We start from the raw sequence: 19,844 nt of genomic DNA on the forward strand, positions 1-19,844 counted from the left end.
TCCACCCCCCATATGGATGTCTCCAGACTTTTCTCCGAGCTCTCCCGGGAGCTTGTATCAAATGATCAGGGATTCTCCAGTCTCAAACCAGGAAGGGCTCGGGAGTCTCCGTATACGTAGATCAAGTCCGGTTTTCGATTACATCCCTGACTTGATGTGATCTGTGAAATGAGATCACCTCTGGTCCAGGCTTCTAGTGTGGAGGCTCCTCGACCTGATCGATGCACCATGACACGTACATGGGTGCTAAGCAGGCTCGATATATCCTGGGGAAATCAGAGATGCAATCCTTCCCAGCTCAAAATTGAATTGATCAATATTTATTCCTTAAAATTGGTTTACGTGTTCCCTAGTGAAAGCACGATTTCACAAACTAGGATTGCGTGTTTTTGGGTCTTTTATCTCATGCCATTATCTCAGTATATGTATGTACATTTATGGAATGTATTGCACTTGGAGCTAGATTGGTTTATTTATCTATCTTGCTTCCTCAGTGATTTCGCCTTCAGGAGGTAAGAGGGCACGTTCCGTTGACGCTCACAGGGATGCGGGATTGAATCCGCCGGAGGAGGCAGAGACAGAGGTCGTCCGGTCGATCGGATTTCGGTGTTGTTCGCTAGAAGTCTGACCACATCACGCATGTCAGTTGTCTCGAGGTCAATCGGCATTCCTGCGGGTATCAGAAAAAAGAACTCACGTCAGTCACCACAAGCGGATCCACTGCCGACAGAGACGGGAGCTCCGTCTCCGCATGAAGAAGATGAACAGAAGTACAAGAGCGACAAGGAGAAAGAAAAACAGCCACCTGCTAACAGCGGCCATTACGAGAGCTAGGCAAAAGGGATCCGGCTCGGCTCGAGTCACGATTTCGTGAAGTCAGAATTGAAGCTCGAACCGAATGAGTCGATCAGCAATGAACCGAAAAGCTTGCTCGTCGACGTACCTTGCAGAGACGGGGGCAAACCACGTTCAGTAAACTTATTCCGCAGGGCCTCGTGCAGGTGGTCAATGTATTTGATAGCTTCCTCGATCACGGTCACCTAGAACGAGACAAGAAACAGCGATCAGAACAGAAATGTTTACTTCTGTTCGCGATTGTGAATAAAGAGTTTCCCCGCACTGGGAATACATAGCAGTTCGCTCGCAATCCGTAAGTAGGCATAATTGCTTGAAATGATTCCGCTTCCCTCTCAGTCAGAAGTTCGGCAAGGAATCCCGTAGCTCATCGAGCGTTCAGGGGTCTCCTCCTGATGATTCTCGCGCCTGAGCCCGGGCATTCCTTTATTCGCTAAGAAGAGATTTGATGCTAAAGAATTTCTTTAGAAATGCGGAGGCGTTGCCTCTGGAGCAGCTGTTGCTGTCATCTGCAGCGGCGAATGGGCTAGCGGACCCGAATGCCCAACCGACCGGCTATATCTCTGTAGTCATCGAAACATTCTCAAACAGGACCCACACCTGAGATTCTCTCACGGATGAGAGCAGATGTGTTGGCGTGGTCCAACAATAATGCGAGGGAGGGAAGGTAAGGAGCGAGCGATCTAGTCAGTCGGTCGGTCGGACTCTCCGCCGACCGACAACAACGTGCACATGATCGTAGAGGCTAGATGGATGGAAGCTCTTGAGATTAAACGGCCGATGAAGCTTGACGCATTCCTCCATACAGGGGTCTTTCATCACAAGCATGGGCGACGAACTTTCATCGCGTCCACCGTCGTTACCTCGATTGCCGAACACTTTTGTTGTACGTCGAGGGACGCCTATTTCTCTTCTTCTGTCTTCAGATCGCCTCTCATTTTTTCCCCGTGTTTTTGGTAGATTTGGCGGACTTGGGCTTTATTGTTTCATTGTTTCACCCGATCGAGGTTTTTCTCCTCGATGTTGCCGCTCGCTCATTCAGATCTCGGCCGCTGCGGCATCCATGCTGTATTTCAAACTTCAATACTCGAGAGCTAAGGCTTCCGCGAGCATTACCCGGATCTCGGTCGTGCAGTCGGTCGGCCAGTCACTCGGTTGCTCGCTCGCTCGCTCGGTAGGAGGATAATGGAGCACGGGTATTAGAAGGATAAAGCCGACTGGGACAAGCCACTAGCTAGTATTATATGTATTGTGTGACAGGAAGTAGCTTTCCCGGTGGGTCTGTCTCTCTCGTCGTGTTCTGTCTCAGTAGATGGCCCGTCTTATCAAGCATGCGGCGATAATGATAATCTCCAAAATGACTCGAGCGAGCGGGCGAGCGAGCGAGCGGAGAGGAAGCTCGAAAGCGAAAGGGAGCTCAGGAAAAGAGCGGTGCCTTCTGATATAGTCCGCATGCTGATGTCTGTCCCTGGTTCGGAATCGACGGGTCCCACGCTAGTCCCCGGGGGCTCTCTCCCCGCCCGGTCGCTCCGCTCTTGTATGGGAAACGCAAACACGAGCCTGTCACGTGAGTGTCACAATGAGAAGATCGAGGGTGGCTGGTGACTAAGACGCTCGCGGCTCTACTGCATTCCCATCGAAACTTTTCGTTGCTTCGAATCGACAGTTCATCACTCCGCGCGATTCAGATTCCGATCACTCGCACGATGCAATTCTTCGATCATAGTTTCTGTTCGCTGAGGATTTCGGGGAGTTCAATGCGAGAGAACCGCATTTTAAGACGGTTTCCTTTTTCTTCGTCGCTCACCGGGCTTTCCCGATCATCCGAGATGTCATTCTGTCAAGATTGCCTCCCCATCCGGCTCGGATACGGTCGTTCTGGGTGCATCTTCGCAGAAACTCACAAGTCACTTGATTTATAAAGATGGAGAGACAGCCTAGGTACTCCTCCAGAAGAAAACTCTCAATAAGTGAACACGTGTTCAGAGACTTCATCACGGTGGTAGTAAAACGATTTTTTGAAAAGTGAGTCGTTCCTCTGCGGGGTCTTCGAGTGAGATGTCGAGTTCCGTAAATCATTTGTATGGATGAAGACTCTACGATGCGCCAGAGCCGGTGCCGACAAAGACCGCCTCATCTTGAAATGCTTCTACCTACATACATGAATGCATGCATGCATATAGCCCAACAACAACAGAAGTTGACACCAGAGAAACCCGCGGTCGTCAAACATCAAACAGAATCTGCAGCTTCTGGCTTGCGCTAGGCCGCATCCGATGTTTCGCACTCATCGCGGAGAACTTCTCGATTTTCGCTCAAGTCGTGGGCGCTTGAATCCTCGATATGACGGATCCGATTGAAATCTCAGATGAGTAGGTAGTCTTTTTGCCCTCTGCCGAAGTCGGCGTTCCCCTGCCATGGGCGTAATCGCCGCTGTTGCATACTAAACCGTGTTTTCTTCAAGCCGAACTCCGAGGAGAATAAGCGAACGCGAAGGCGGCGGCGGCGAACACCTTTGTGTGGCATGAGCACCGTCTTCAACACCATCGCCCGTGTCCCAACGTGTTTGGTGACAACAGATGGTCGATCATTGAGGTCCGTCGTCGGTTCTCACCTTCTCGCTTATTGCTCGCTTAACAATGAGGACAGATGATAACATCAACTCGTCCCACTCTTTGATGCCCCCAGACAGCAGCGAAAGCCTCGATCCCCTTCTGAACTCGATGACGCGACGGCTGGCTCAGAAGCCTAACTCTGACACACCGGTCTGAAAATTGAGCCTCCTTGCTGCCCGCTATGCTAGACTCGAGTCGCGCAGCGAATATATGTCCATTTTGAAAGTTTCGCGTATCCTGACGGCAAGGAGTCGTTCGTGCCACCGATCCGCTGCCCTTTCGAAGAAGTCGCATTCCCCGACGATACATATGTCCTGTTATTTTCGAATTTCCCCGTGTGACATGGCGGTATCGTTTTCGGCTTGTGCTACAAAGAGCGGAGCGTGGGAAAGCAGCTGGATCAAGAGAAGGAGGACAGCCAGCCAGCCCCACCGAAGATGCGATTCTTCGCTCGTGGAACGTCTAACGGTTGAAGACGAAGTCGACCGCGGCGTCGGCCGTAGACAGAGCCACTGTCGCACGGAATCTGCTCCGCATTTTCTGTTCTTCCATGTCCGGAGAATAAGATCCGAACTCCGTACCTGGGGTACAAGCCGACGTCGGATACCCCTTTCGTCTGACCCGCACCCACTGCGTCGGCTCGACCGTCATAAGTCAGCTGTCGGGATCGGGTGATTGAAGCTATCATACCTCTCGCAAGATAGATGTCCGTAAGGCGAGCGAGCGTGAAGTGTTCAGAAGAGGAATCAGCTTCTCCAAATCAACAATAATCACGAGTCCGAGATTTAGCGCGAGGCAGGCACCATACACTTAATCTGATGCCGGAGCACGACCGTGGGCAGAAGAGAATTTATACGGTCACTGATGAACGCACAGTGAGAATGCGAAGCCATCTCATTAGGGCTCATCTGCCGTTATCTTGATTTGCCGTTACTTAAGAAGACGAAGGTGTTTTCTTTTCGGCGATCGCTAGGACTCGCGAGAGTGCGTGTGTACGAAAGCACCGGTCCAGTTGGTGTCTTCCTCCAAATACCAGAAAAACGTTCGCAGGTGAACACCGCACCTGTCCAATATGTCGGGGGTTCGGCTTGAAGATCTGTCTTGAGCGCTCCGGACTAATTTCGAGCAGCATATGGCTGCTTGGTAGGTGGGTCGGCAGGCAAGCAGGCGGGCGGACGGGCGAGCCAAGCACCGAGCAGTCGGTGAGCAGGCGGCCAAGTTCAGGTCGCGCGGACTGTCGATGGCCCCCAATAGGTACCGTTCGTTAGCGGGGCCGTGCTGGAATGCACTTATGCGATGAGCACATGAGTCACGGTCGCCACCGATCGAGGTTGTGCACCCACTCCCACATGTAGTAGGTATTCAAGGCGGCGGACAGATTGTGTGGCGCAATGCAGCCAACCATGTGTACCTCATCTGCCTAGCTACCTGCCCGTGGGGTCGACTGCTGATCCGAGTGCGTTCGCCTGTCCGCCTTCACCCCAGAGACCATCTGGCCCTGAATTCCTCGGGGGGCAACACCATGGCCGACGCGCCGTCGACGACACTGGTATTGCTCTTCGTGAGGGCGACAGGAATTTGTGACAACACTCGCGCATCGGTCGAAGGACGGGATGGAACATTTTTTCTGCCGCCTAGTCGGTCACCTGGATGCTGGAGAAGTTCTCGCAGCAGAGCATAGGAAGTCGAAAAAGCCAAGATGGCGAGCCAAGGCAATCGCCACCGAAGACATTGGGGCGAGAAATGCACGGGAAAAAATCACTCAGGTTCGCTTTCGGATCACACGGAGACTCGGACACAAAAACGGACGCGAAGCGCCGAAAAAAGGACCGCTCAGATTCATGACCTCTCTTCATACATCGCTGGTTGTCTCATAGATTTCGGGGCGAGACAACAACAAGAGTTCCTTGAACGAGACGTTTCAAAGCAGATTCGAGATGTCGAGCACCAGCTTTAGTGTTTACTCCAGAGAGAAAGCAGGGGACGAATACGATATACGGCCACAAACACGAATTGGAGACGGCGAGTCAAAAACGGCCTCCCTACGTGTTTTCATAGTCGATCTGATTCTTAAATGCTCGATATGTTGAAAGAACGACGACTGACAACGACTGCACTGGACCCCCTGAGGACGAGCGATGAACGTTTATTGGAGCTACGATACACGATCTGTGTGTGTGTGTTTTCGAAAATGAGTCCAATGAACAGTCGAGCAATGAACGCCGTCACGAACGGGAGAGAAAAACTCGCTCGGTGCCGCGGGTATGAGAGTTCATTCGGCGGCGTTCTCTGGATTGTTCGACCATGTACGTATTGCTGAGTTGACATCCAGTCGATCGTTCAAACATTCTGATCCGCTCATATGTAGTGAGTACAGCATGTTGAGAGGCGACAACGAGCGGCTCGGTGAACGCTTGAGTCAACTTTCTTCCAAGGCATTGAGTCCACGTTCATGGTCATGCCTCAACGAGCAGCTGACTCGCTGCTTTCCCGAATTCCAAGCTGCCTTATTACTGCCGACGAACTGAACGTCGTTGGAGTTCTCGGTATGAGAAGAACGATCCTGCATTCCTCTAACATTTCGAGAATATCGTCTCCGGATTTCGGAAGTTTCGCGCCCTGAAGTCGTTCCGAAGCGCCAGAGTAAAATCATCGGGAGTCGGGAGCTAATCGATTATTATTATTAACCATCGTGTCCGTGGACTCAATGGGTACTCTGTATCAGGAAGTTTCTAATGCATTTTGGAGGTTTCCCGTCGTTGACTTTCTCGTTGCTTGTTGGCTTCGAAAGATTCGAATCTCGCCCCGAGTTGGCGATCTGAGAGAAGGTCGGAGTAATTTTCGACTATCAACCTCCTCCCTATGAGTGGGTCACGGTTCCTTTATTGTGGTTCAGACTGGTACGGGGCATCCGAAGATCGGTCCGTCGGTCGGTCGGCAGGTCGGTCAGCTCGTCGCACCATCTGCCACCACCGGCGTGGGGGGTACTCGATGACAGTACTTCTCAAGAGATTGTGACACGACTAATTTTATCCGGGGTCGTCTCAAGCAGAGATGCTGTCGACAATTTTAATCGTGAATCTCGAATAATCGATGGCATGTCCTCGAAGATTTATTTCAAAGTCCGAACGGATATTTCGGACATGGCCCAGAAGCCGGAGCGCTCACGGATGCCTCGACCGATTGCTTCCCCCTATCCGAATTTTGTGGGGTTTGACTAGTGGTCGTCGTCGTCGTTGTCGTCGCAATGAGAGTTAACATGCTTGAAAATAGGGCTGGTTGAAGAGGCTCGCTCTTGCTGCAAGCAACCGGCACCACAAATAACAAGCCATACACTCCGCGCCATATGGCGCCTATGTATGCCGTTTGTGAAGTAGCAGCTGCTGCCGCCGCTGCTACCGCTACTGCCGGACAAGTAAACGAGGAGAAACACTTTGAATACAAAGCCCCGATGCCACTAGCGAGCACCTCGAAGATTTGCTATCTCGGCTAAGCATCAGCGCGGACATAATAACAATGATACAATCGGTTTCACTTGATCGGCGGAGCTCGCATTCTCTTCCCGGACTTGGCCTTCGGCGGCAAAATACGAGCGCAAACCGGACCAAAACGGATTCACCGAGCATGCAATGTTGACTTGTGATCAAGTTGAGGAGAGATTTAGCGATCCAGCCTCTTCTCCGCCGTGTGTTGTACCGTGTGTACGCATGTACTCCACAAAGAGTAACTTACTCGCAGATGGCCTTCCATTGTCGCGTTTTGAATGCGTTAAGATAGCTTGATCCGTTCTTCGAGCCAGAGCGCTAGCTAGCTAGCCATCTACCTACTGCCTAGCTGCCTACTTTATTGTGGTGACGCACCGGCTTTCTTTCCGAACATAAAGTGACACAGTGTTGTCACTTAGGTGAACAAACGCGCTCTCCGAAATCCACGGCCTACGATCACTCACCTTATCGACGTTGGGCGTCTGCGCGATCGTGGGTACCATGGACCGAAGTCGATGGAACTCCTGGAGGCGGAGGATCCTCTGACGATTGCGTCGCTCCCGTCGCGCTAATCGTGCTCTGAGAGCGGCCGATCTCTGTAGCGCCGGATCCGCTCGGAGTTTAGCCCATCGCGCGCTGAGCGCTGATACTCCTGTTACCCCGGGTGTCTGATTCGCGACCGAGGACTCGTTCGAAGTTACCATCTGCGGAAGAAGTAATCGATTTAGAGCTTTTCTTTCTGATCTGGAGCATGATCAGACTCCTCGGGATTCTGATGCTGTGGAACCTAAAACCGACATACGTAAGAGGAACGGTGCTCGGTGAGCCAGGGAAAATGAACAAGAGGAATCGAAGGTACCCCGATGCTGCATTCTTCGACATCACAGAAAATGTCACGCACAGAAGGTAACTAGACGATTTCTCCGTCTTGTTATTTTCCTTCGGCTTCGTAGCCAGCGAGAGAAGATTCAGAGGTGAGAAATACAAATTTTCACACGCCTTAAAACACCTGCGCTTAGACGCCTGTGCGAACGTCGTCGTCGCCGACACGACGCTGCCAATGCTGTTCGCGAGAACGGCGCGGCGCCGGTGACGTCGACGGAGCTTTCGTCTACCCGGATCTTGCAACAAGTCGATTTAAGATTCGAAGTATCAATGTTCTAGTCCAGGAATGCATCGCTGAATACCTCGTTTGCTCGGTCGGTCGGTCAGTCAGTCAGTCTGCCAGATGTTGTTTCTGTTTTGATGATAATCTATTGGCCAAAGATATCTCGCTTTGGCGTGTGGACTAGCCTGGCCGACGGATGACCGAAAGGAAAGATAGATGCGATCCGATGCGGTCGTCGAGCCGCCTCGCCTTGTCTCGCGATACGTCCCAGAAAAGGAACGCACCTGGCGTGCGGACTATAATTTGATGCACAGTTCGACGCCTAGTTCAATGTCTGGAAGTTACACGAGTAGAAACCGGTCTTCACGAGAAGCCCGCGGGGCGAGTCGAAAATCGCGTCGCATGTCCGCTTTACCATCAGACGTTCTTCGGAGTAATCGAGCAGGAATTAGAGTTTTTCTCCTCCGAGATTCTTCGAACGGATCTCGAGCGAATCGACGGAGAGTTTTCACGGTTTTCCACAAGCCCGATGATTTGACATCTCAATTTCGAGCAACGTGAGCGGTCGCTTTTAGTCATCCCCTTCGGGGCGAGTTTCTTGCCGGTGTCGGACGTCCGGGACGACGACTATTCCGTCATCGTTCCGACGGTCGGCGAATCGATCGGCTTACTTTCGGAGCGGCTCTCATCTCTTGAAAAGAGGAGGTACATCAAGGAGGAAAGAGCTCCAGTTTCCCCTCGAATGAATGCTCTTGAATGAACTTCGGGTATCTCGATTCAGTCTGAAAGTCCGGATCGGAGGCGAGCTTCTCAGCTGGGCTTGTTAAACGGAGCCCTATCAGCAGATAAGCGCGGAGAAACCCGTCTCCGATCCGATATACCGAGAAGAGAACCGCCAGGAAGGTAAATGCCTTCGGTAGCGTGCAACTCATCTCCCTGATGAAGGATGATACCGCGACTCTTTGGTGATGAACACTCACAAAAAAGAGACAGATAGGTAGATGCCGATAAGGATCCACGGGTCGCATCTATGCTCTGGACCCGCGGAAATCTTTTAGGAATTACCGCAAGCTCCCTCACTCACGCAATGAGCGTACGATGAGATCGGTGAACGGAAACTTTTCGTATTTTTCCCGGAGCGATCTACCGCCGAATCGAAAAAGGTTTCTGAACGTGACAAGGAAAAGAAAGAAAAATCTTCAAGTGTCGTCCAACAATGACCTAAAAATGAAAGAATGCGGACTTAGCGGCGGCGTCATGACAAGCAGCCGAAGTCAACGAGAGATGTCCGAAACGTTCATTCTTCCGTCTGTAATGTCGCCAGGGAGTAGGGAGCCCCCTAACGACTCTGATCGATCCCCAGACCAGAACCATTCAGTGGAGCGACGGCGGCAGCGTCGGCAATGACGTCTCCTCCTCCTGGACTCGCCTACCGTTGCTCTCCTCGTTTCTCACGTATTTTCTCTACGTTTTTTTGTTCGGCTTGCTCCATACTCGCTCGCGTCTCCCGCGTCGGGCTCTGTGCGGGCCGAACCCGAGGCAAAGAAAGACACCGGAGCGCGTGAGCAGCCGATGGAAGAGAGAGAGCGAAAGAAGAACTTCTGAGAGCTGCCGCTTCAGATACATCACCGCCGCCTTCGTCGCCGTGGCCTTTCGCTTCACTGTTTCCCCTCGTTTTTCTTTGACGTTTTTCCTGATGGAATCGTGATTCTGAACTTCAATATGCGATGAGCGAGGCCGGTAGACAAGGGACAATCCGCTTCGGAGAATCACTCCGTGCTTCGACCAATCTTTCGATGAGACGGGTCGCGTCTCGACGTGGCGGACGCTTTTCCATTTGCCACGTCGTTGACCACGCTCTGTTGCGGGCTTTGCGCGAGGGCTTGCGACAAACCTCAAGTTACACGCATAGCGCACATATCGCAGGTGTTAAATTTCGCCTTCGTCGGTCGGGCAATGCGGAGACGACTGACGCGCCGTGATAGAAACCTGACGTGCCAGCGGTATCGAAATATTTGCATAATTTTCCCATTTCGAATATTGATCGTTTTCTGATACAGAATACGCTGTCTGGGCGACAGAAGAACATATCACTATAGTACATTGTCATCGTCGTCTTCGGCGGACTCTATTGACTTCCAGTGCAGCGGGGTGGCGGACGCGGTGACGGAATGCTCTGCTTTTGTTGAGATCGACGCAGCCAATCTCATGCAAGTTGTAACGACATCGACTGCATCAACGTTGACTAAAATGAGTTGCCGTTCGCGGGGGAGCTTGGAGAAAATCGGAAGGATCTCGGGGCGGAATGCGCGCGAAAATGAGCTCGGGCTCTCGTACGGAGTGCTGACCCCGTTGTCGTTGACTGAGGAACGTAATAAGTGTATGAGATCTGAACGGAGTAAAATCGTACGAACAGAAACGACAGCGTACAACGAAATTGACGCTGCACTTACGAGTCGTAATCCTCCAGGTAAAACTCGCTTCTTAGAACATTTTCGATGAGCTAGTTAAACCGGTCATCGGCGGCGGCGGCGACATCGTCGCTTAACGGGCAGCTCATTGTGAGCAGAATCTGGCGGCCCCCCTCGACGTTTTCCTCCGTGTGTGTTCTCGATTCAGCTCTTGGGTTTTCTGTTTTTACTTCCCTATCAATCGCCATCGCTCGCTCGCTCCTCCAGATCGTTGTTCAACCTCGTTCCGAGGAAATCCGCTGTATTTTGGAATCAAACAAGTTCCTTGCTCACGAAAAGCTGTTGTACGCCAGAGAAGGCTTCGGCCGCACGTACGTTCGCTCGAGGAGCAAGGACTAAGCGGAATTTATTCGTCTGCCATCTTCTACAGCATGAGCGACGGAACGCCAGCTAGCTCGCGGAGAGCCTTGAGTGTCTTCCAAGATTTTCGTGAGAATCAAGTGACAAACAAGTTTTTTGTTCCGGCTGCCGTCTCCAATATCGGGCCACCAACGCGTCGCATCGCGAGAGAAGGCGAACGACAGCTCGAGAAGAACACGGTGTTCATTCAACAGGAGAATGGATGGATGAGTGAATGAATGTAAGGATGAATGAGTGCGCTCAAGTCCAACCAATTCAATCAGTGAGTCGACGAAACACAAATGTGCGAGCGCGAAACTAAACAGACGATTGAGAGAGCCAGAGGCACCGGAGCCACCGACGATTTCGAGCCTCAGCTACAGTGTCGCTGTCGTAATTCTGTCGTTTCCCTCGTTTGTACATGCGAATGTTTATGAATCGCCGCTTTCCCCGCCTGCAGCTCGATTCGGATATTTCCAAGCTAGACAAAATCCTAGACCTTAACCCGGGCCCGGCAGCCTGATCAACTGGAGGACACAGATTCGAGAATATCGCGACGGCTGTATTTCTCTGTAGCCAGAGGAAACCGCTGCCTGGCTTGACGGCTCCTTGTAAAGTTTGTTCTTCGTGTTGTATTCCTTCCGTTCGCCGTAGGTAAGGGGGGCGTTGGCAGAGTTGACTTCCTCGACCGGAACCATAGTCATGTGAATGCACCTGACTGTCGGTTTCCGGCGAGTCTCTTTTCCTTTTTCTCCGTGCTCACTTGACTACAGCTTCGTCACTACTACTACTATCATCATCATAGCGATCGTAGTTGTCGTTTAAGGCGGCAAGGCATTCCGTTTAGCGTTGTCGTCGCCGCGGCAGAAGCACAACGGGCGTGAAAACGGACGGAAAAAAAACGTCACCTGCACAAGAAAATCTCAAGATCACTAGAAACCCCTTCGCTTGCTCTGCGCCGAGACGGTCCTGTGCCCGAAAGGAGACAAAGAAATCTCTCGTTCAAAATGGCGATTTCATCATCTTGCCCTTTTATAACGATTGGCGACCATTGGAACCGTTCTCTCGGACGTCTATACGACTATTGTACGTAAAGTACTCGTACATCGGTCACAACTCCAGTTCATTGAATGACTGCGCCGACGACTACATCGCCGTTGGCAGCGACGGAAACATGTACATACAACGACTCAGTGACCACGCAAATGTGTACATATTTGGCAGTACAACACACCGATTATGGTGATTCCCCCCCAGACCGAAATGATGAGGATCCTCCGCTCCGTTCTATGTTTGTCGTTTTTCGGTTGTGCCTCTCTTCCAGCCGTCGAAGGCCCGGAAAGCTCAACACCAGAAAATCAAGGCCGGTGTGCAGGTGCGTCGAGTCTGACTGGATGCTTGGTCGCTCCGCTGTCGACGGCGGGGCGGTTAGACGCTTGGTCGGCCGCTCAGTTGGTTTGTTGCTTGGCAGGCACACGACGATTCTCTACAAAAGCCACATAGGGATAAAAAAAAATTGCCGCTCGGATCTAGATCCGGTCGGTCAGAAACCTCTGATTGTGCCCGTGGGGGACTCCCAGGCCAAACGGAGATCTGCGATGTGAACCACTTTTCTCCAACAATGGGCGCTGACTTTTTCGTGAATGAGCATGCCATGGTATAAATCCATTCAATCCGGGCGCTCGGTCAAAGACTCCCAGAGCGTCGGGTTCTCGCCGGCAGTTGCTCAGTCAGAGGAAAGACTCCAGAAACAAGACGCTACGTAATTGGTCGCATGGCCATGGGCCATTTTTTTTCTTACTCCGCCGAGTTGGTGGGCCATCGCCTCGCTCGTCGCTCCGAGAGCCATTGTTGCCCATGGTGAAGTAAGGTTTCATTCACGCACCTGTGCTTCTTGCAACTCATTCGGACAACCGCCAGTCGACACTCTTCCCTCCCTTATGGCTCGATGATGCAATGCATCCATGAGACGATTATTCTGTTCAGGTAGTACGTACGTCACGTGAGCCCGCGCTCGCTTTGCTCTCCGATTGTCTCACATTCCCACAAATGAGATCGAATTCTGCTCATTGATACGGGTTGGGGAGGTTATCATCGATTCAGGGACCGGAGCTCGTCGATAGCCGAGACGACGTATCGTCTCCGACATCCACCGGTTAGCGTTGGAGAAGCGATGCTCCGTTTCGATAACGAACGTCTTCGTGGAGGTTCGTACCGGTAGCCAATAACAGATAGAAAACCGACAGACTAACTGATTGGTTGGTTGGCATCGACTGCCACCGGTGGTATGGAATGCGGTGGCAGCGGCCTCGGCGGCAGAAACTGCAGCAGCAAGCACCGGCGGCACCGGCGACGAGGTCCTTTTGTTTCGCGGTCAGTGACTCCAGGTGTGTCGTTCCCCATTGCTTAAAGCTGTTGTCACTGCTAGTGCGACTCCAGCGCCTACTATGAACTACCAGCTCACCACTCAAATTCTTCAGAGCGAGCGAGAGCGGACAGGTACATATACCGACAGATTGACTAACCGGTCCGCTAGGTCGACACCTGCTCTCGAACCTGCTACATACATTCATGGTCCACTGTGTGTTGTTTAGTGCTCCGAGCACCTGACACACTCCTCATCTGGGAATACCCTGACCTTTGAATTTGGACCCGTGTGTGTGTGAAAGGGACTCTCTGCCATCGGTGAGTGTCCACGAGCACTGCTGGACCGTCGTCACTGACCGTTGCATCACCGTGAGACCGATCGCTGGTTAAGAGCCCTGCGTACGGCAACGTCTTCGCAGCTGGTCGAGGAGCATAGTTAAGTGTAAGAAACGAAAAAAAACTTCAGCTGGAGACAATGCGTGTAACAGTCTAGGTCGTAAACCCACAACGAATTAATGTTCGGTTGAATCGGTTCCACCCTTGAAGGTCCGTCGAACAGTTCACGGAAAACTGTCACGCCTTAGGTCACGTTTGCGGAGAATTCTGTCCCGGGGCCCGGTGTCATCGGTTCTATACTTTTTTTTCCAGTTCGATCATCCAGGAGCAGCTCGCAGTGGAGGAGGGGAGTCGCTGGCCGACGAGGAGGAACTCGCGCAAATTATTCTGCTCGCTCGAAGTACTAACCAGGTGGCATTGCTCCTTCTCGAGCCGTACTATATTCATTCGTTCGTGTGTGTGCGGGAGAGCTCGTGTGTTGGAGGGGATTGGGGCGAATCCAATTGAACAGGTGGAGACCAAGGGCCTTAAGTGAGAAGCCAGATGGCGTCCCTTAGGGGCAAGATGAGTCACTTTTTCCCTCGTTGAATTATCTGAGTTGGTTCCGCAGATTACAGCTGCGACGCAACGAACACTTCCCCGGACCAAGAAGCCAGCGCTCGGAAGAGGATGACACATACCAAAGAGCAATACGACTACTCACTTCGCCATACTTGTGTTCAGCGCATCGATGCATCACATGGGCTTGCTAGCGAGAGATTTACGAAGCTACGCGCGCCGTACTCACGCATCGACGAGCCGTGGACTTCGATGCTGAGCCGCATTCATCCTTGTTCGACAAAATCCCATGGCGACTTTCTACCCGAATAAGGAGATTCGAGATTCTCGTTCGAGTCGGATACCGCAAAAATTTCACTTGCTCGCTGAGCGGAAGACCTCTCGCGTGCTATTCGCGGACTCCATGGGAATAGGATAGTCTTGCGCCGTTGAACGCCGGATCGACGGCGGTGGCGGTCGCGATGACTGTGGCGACGATGATGAACTTTGGACGAGATAGGTTTTGTAAACATTGCTCTGTTTTGCTCCGGTCACACCGGTTCTGTGCGTTCCACGAATCTTTCAGCCGCTCGGGGTTGCTCGACGGCTCCATATCTGCTGGTTATTTTGTTTGGAATCCGCAGCTGGGATTCTAAATTACCCATTTGTGGTCAACTTCGATTTGCATCTGATTGAACGATTGCGGGGAAGCGGGCAGAAGAGCTTCGCGCTAAAACAACCAGCTGGAGCACCCTCTGAACGATCGATTAATGCATGGACGGACTCTTCTCTGTTCGGCCAAGCCCCCGTCCAAAAAAACGTGAGTGCCAAGCCTCAATTCGGGAACGTCGACTCAGCGGCGAGCGAGCCGGAGAACGCGGCGGACGGGGAATCGCAACGCTGTGGCGGAGCCTCGAGCGAGGAGGAGCTAATTCCGAGAAACGGGCAGAAATTCTAGGAGGAGAGCATTGAATGCGACAAAAAGCTGTCCGTCGGCCGGCCTCTAAACGGACTCGACATCGCCCGTCGTCGCGGACTGATACGGGAGGTACCAACGCCCTCGACCGCAGACCATTCTTCTCTTATCGAAGCATTGATGGAGGCAACGAAAGCGATGACGGCGCCGGCGACCACGATCACGATAGAGCGAAGCCGCATCAATCATCGAAATATTCACGTCGCGAAACGAAGTTTCCTGCGTAAAACCACCTCAGATCGATAATAATAATAATAAGGATTCTCAGACGTCGGGAGTACTAATCGCTGCGTGGAATTCTCGACGGTCCAGACGACCGATTCCATATTGAGGAGCGAATACGCATAGAGCAAAACACTCATGGGCGACGCCCGTTCCCGTCGAGTCGCCTGTCGAGAGTCGACCGCGTTCGAAACAACGCGATAAGACCAAGAATGGCAAGTCATCACCTCATCCTGCCGTACCGACGATGAACTAGCGGCACGCAGCGGGCCTGCCTCCGCTACAGGCATTCAGTCAGCCAGCCAGCCGGACGTTCGCTCCACGTATCGGAACGACGACATTTCCCCGTCCGAGCTCACGTTCACGTTGAAGATCGCCTTGAACAGCTCATTAACTTCATTCGAAAGCACAAACGCTCGCTGCTTGAGGAAACATCTCGTTGGCTCTCACTTCCTCGTCCTTCCTGTCCGCGTTCGATGGATTTTCCCCAATCGCAGCTTGGATCAGCGAATTTTTACAGAGCTCTACACTTACGGTTGAATATTCGTGTCTCCCTGGGCACTAGATATGTCACTGATGGATTTCTCGGACGGTATCACGGAAAAATTTCACTTCAACAACAAACTGTGGAGGTTTCTCGTTCGAAAAAGTTGAAGGCCTCGATGTCGCGAGCAGCTGGCCGTGATGCTGATGTGGTGTTCGCCACTTTCGGAATGAGGTGGACGTAGCACCATTCAATGACGACTACACGAAGCTCTGGTGAACTGCTCACGAGCGGGGGAGAGAAAGAGGGAGCACTCGCAGAGAAACTCGCACCAGTTAGGAAAGGGATTTGGGACGCATTTTTGGCGCTAGACGGCGCTTTGCTCTATGCATTACCGAACGTATCGATCAGAAATTATTTTCATAAGTCATTGTCAGAGGATACGGGTACGGTGGGATTCCGTGCTAGAAACCTGCAAGGAGCCCAATCGATTGTCATCGAGGCTCTCAGGAGTTCGACTTCCGATCCGACGTCCGATCGGCGCTCGAGCGGTTTCTGATCCTTCGCGAGTCGAAATTATGCTCAACGGGATCCGAATCGCGGCTCAATGAGGACCCAGCTCCGGATAGGAGCGGAAATTCCGAAGAGAAAGCTCAGGAGTGAGCTTGTCGCGAGTTTTGCGACCGAGAGTTGGCCAGCGTCGCGATTCGAATGCATGGTCACGCTTAAGGTCCCGCTCAATCATTCGATGCGGAGAGGGATCGAGCTCCCATGAAATCTGCGTGCTGATAGACCTCTCCGAACTTCGTCGGGTCGATCGATACCGTAGAACCGAGCTCTAGAAAACGCCGCGGTTGGAACTCCCCCTCTCTGATCCGGTCGACGTCAACCTCCGCTTCACTATAAGGGTCAGCACGGAGAATGCGACAGACGGGACGGGTACAGAGAACGGATTCCGAGCCGATTCTTCCGTTTAAACGTCACTTTTCGGACTGTTCCTAAATCAGCCGCAGATCTGCCTGTGGCACGGAACTACGAATTCCTCCGAAAAGTCAATTTGTAAGAGAAATTCGGTCCAGCACCCGTAAGGTCGGGGTTACCGTATTTCGGGTCCGAAAATCGAAGTCTGTTCTCAAAAAAGCAACATCTCGCGGCCGTTGTTAAGGTTACAGCTCAACCCTTACCTCGGATGGTGAATTCGGTGCCTCCATAGTGATTGAAAGACGGTAGAGATTTGTGGGTCTGGTTTTTGTCACTGGAAGCGGGGGTTGTCACCGCTCGGGAGGTACTGTTTAGGAGACATCCACAGAACGAGTCGAGGAGAAGAGGAGGGTAGAGTGGCTGGTGGGCATACCCTCCCGCCGATCGACGGTCGCGCCAAATTTCAAATTCCATCCCAGCGCCCTTTCGGATCGCCGAGGCCGGACGGCCGCTCAGATGGCCCACGGGCCGAGATTCTATCGGGTCATCGTTGCCCCTGACCTGCCCCCGCTCGTTCTTGTGTCTCGCCCTGAGGACCGGCCGTCTCGAGCCGGGTCAAAACTTCGTAAAACACACCGACTGCACCGACGTCCGCATCGAGCCTCGCGGTCGTCGAGGGGATCATTGCCTCCCGGAGCCTATCTAGCGAAGCTGTTGGATTTTTGGATCGCACGACCCGGCGGATTCCCGGGAGCTGGAATTATACCGACGGGTGGGTCTCGGCGGTCTTGGAGGCCCAGCCAGTGTTTTCAGGAAGACTCATCGAACACTTCAGCGCCTCGTCGGCACGGTGTGACTGTTGTGATGCCCAGTGATGTGCTGGGCTCTCCTATTGGGGTTCGCTCATTTTTCTCTTACTGCTCTTCAGCCCATGGTCCACATGAGCTCTGGATGTCTCCATCACGAACTGATTGAAGCCGTATCGAGCGGCTCGTCAGCGAGTGAAATGACTTCAAAAAGAGTCAACCGGTCAGGGAGAACACCCAAGCGATTGGCATACGCCGCATAATAATCTCGAAAGTGGGTGTTCTCTCCATTCGAGACGAGAACAGACTGTGGCGACAGAACTCCGTCCGCATACAACTGTTACAATACGACGAGGAGAAGCAGACGGACGAACCGACCGACCAAGGAACACACAGACGAATTCGACATCGCTGCGTTCGCTATTCGTCCATCTGCCGGATCGAATTGGGTGGCAAAGAATTCTGACTCCCGACACCCAAAGACGTGAGCGCCAGATGGAGTCGCCATTGTTATTCGACCACCCGGCCGCGAACTTCAAAGACTTCGAAACAACCTCATCGGATAGCAGTCGCCCGCTATGCCCATCCCGCTATCGGCTTCACGGCTCTCCGCCCCGTGAAATCTCCGACATGGCTGCGCTCATTACCGTGAGAATGCATCGTTTTCGTTGCAAGCTACATTCAGGTATCGTTTATGGCCGGATTAGCTCCTTCGGCGTGAAGGAGTGAACAGCAGAAGTTCCGAGAGAAGATGCCTGTTTCCGCGATCTTGACGCGTTTGCGCACGCGAGACTTGAACTTGTTCATCGAAGCGCTCTCTATCGTCTTGAGTCTGCGATGCCGTGCGGGAACCGCGGGTGCGGTCTCGTTGAGGAGGGTGATCATCGCTGTCGGAGACATGAAGTCAAATCGTATCGCTTTCTCTTGCGAAGGCGTGGGAACCACCGGCTGTTGCGGTGACTGTGAGAGCCGACAGCTGCAACAGCCGGTCCGGAAGGCGAACAAGTTGTTCCTCCGTGGAAGGAGGCTCTTAATAAACAAGGGAGCGAGCGAAGTCTTTATGGCAATTTATTGATCGTCAGAAGTCCCGAGCAGGATCGCTGATGTTCAACTCGGATCGTCATTCGCCTCGAATGAATTATTTTCTTTTTCCATTTTCATGGAATGCGTAAGAGAGAGGGACAACTACAGAGTCATCGAACAAACTTTAGAATCCGATTTTCTTTTGATTCTTCGCCATTTTCTCGAGGGGATACGGTAAGCGAAGACACTCCTTGGGGGAACATTTCAATCCGCTCTCCAGACACTCGCACACCTGACACGAGGAGGGCGTCACAGTTTTTCCCAGTGGTACGACCGTCCCTCGAAAATGACAACCGTTTTCACCGGATCGGGAAACCTCGTCCGTGTAAGATGAAGAGCTATTGCTCGAAGTCTCTATATCGTAGGTATCTGAAACCGAGGAGAATGTGAGGCTCCTCGAGGATAGAGTCGAAGTTCGGCTCCTGGACGTCCCTCGGCTAGACCTCCATGAGAGACTGGGAGGGGGAATCGTCACGGATCGTGGAAGATTGCTACAGCGCGAGCATCGTGATATAAAACGAACTTACCACATTCGTACCGCGGGCAGCAATAGCCCTCAATAGCGACTTCTTGACATCCCGGCACCGGTGGCGGACACGGTTGTGCTAGGCACAGGAGAGATTCTCGATAGCAGAAGCAGTACTCACAAGGATCGTCGGAAGCTATTTTTTCGCCGGTGTTGAATGCGCGTCCCTTGTACACGCACTCTGCAGGAATGGAATCATTTGAGAGCGGGTGGCTCACCGTTGAAAGTTATCGGAGTCGAGAAACTCCAATCTGAAGCCTGGCGGGAAACGTTTCAACATGTTTCGCCTCACGGAACTGCCAGGCTACTTACGGCTGAAGGCACCTTGCGCCAGAAGAAAATTCAGCAGCAGGAGCACGTGAATCATTCTGCGAGGCAGAGCGTACAGAAAAGGGTGAACTTGAAATGAGTTCCTGAGCTGCGCGCTTCGCTTAGTGGCGATCCGAGAAAAAAATCAAGAGAGTCGAAAGCGAAAGAGACTCACTGATGACATCGTGACTTTCCACAAAGTTATTTCTCAACAGTCCACGCAACAGTCGAACGTCCAATTGAGCATCCGAGCTGACATCTCCGGAATTCATCTCGAGATTCTTCCGGTGAGATACCGAAGAAGGGGAAAAATCGAGAACACGAAGTTCCCCGTGGACCTTGCTCTCCCCTCTGGGCCAGCACAACTGTCTGGCGCATCGGAGAGATCCATTCTCACGAAGTTT

At 52.4% G+C, this 19,844-nt stretch overlaps 1 protein-coding gene across 1 annotated transcript; it reads right to left on the reverse strand.

Moving 5' to 3' along the window:
- Window positions 1-298: 298 nt before the first annotated feature.
- On the reverse strand, window positions 299-16,069 carry LOC100906666 (uncharacterized). The gene is made up of 4 exons (XM_003747067.1): window positions 15,846-16,069; window positions 7,420-7,659; window positions 944-1,040; window positions 299-670 (listed from the first exon to the last, which is right to left on the reverse strand). Exons 2-4 carry the CDS (start codon window positions 7,657-7,659, stop codon window positions 474-476), a joined length of 534 nt encoding a protein of 177 aa, XP_003747115.1. The 5' UTR covers window positions 15,846-16,069; the 3' UTR covers window positions 299-473.
- Between the last annotated feature and the right edge of the window lie 3,775 nt (window positions 16,070-19,844).

The sequence above is a fragment of the Galendromus occidentalis genome, unplaced genomic scaffold (genome assembly GCF_000255335.2).
Source record: "Galendromus occidentalis unplaced genomic scaffold, Mocc_1.1 scf7180000077512, whole genome shotgun sequence".
NCBI lineage: Eukaryota > Metazoa > Arthropoda > Arachnida > Mesostigmata > Phytoseiidae > Galendromus > Galendromus occidentalis.

What these genes read in the sequence shown, in the direction of transcription:
- LOC100906666 (XM_003747067.1), bottom strand. Translation starts at nt 7,659, where the DNA reads ATGGTAACTTCGAACGAGTCCTCGGTCGCGAATCAGACACCCGGGGTA. An exon ending in AGACGCCCAACGTCGATAAG is followed by an intron (nt 1,041 to 7,419) that starts GTGAGTGATCGT and finishes GTCTCGTTCTAG; the next exon opens with GTGACCGTGATCGAGGAAGC. An exon ending in TTTGCCCCCGTCTCTGCAAG is followed by an intron (nt 671 to 943) that starts GTACGTCGACGA and finishes TGATACCCGCAG; the next exon opens with GAATGCCGATTGACCTCGAG.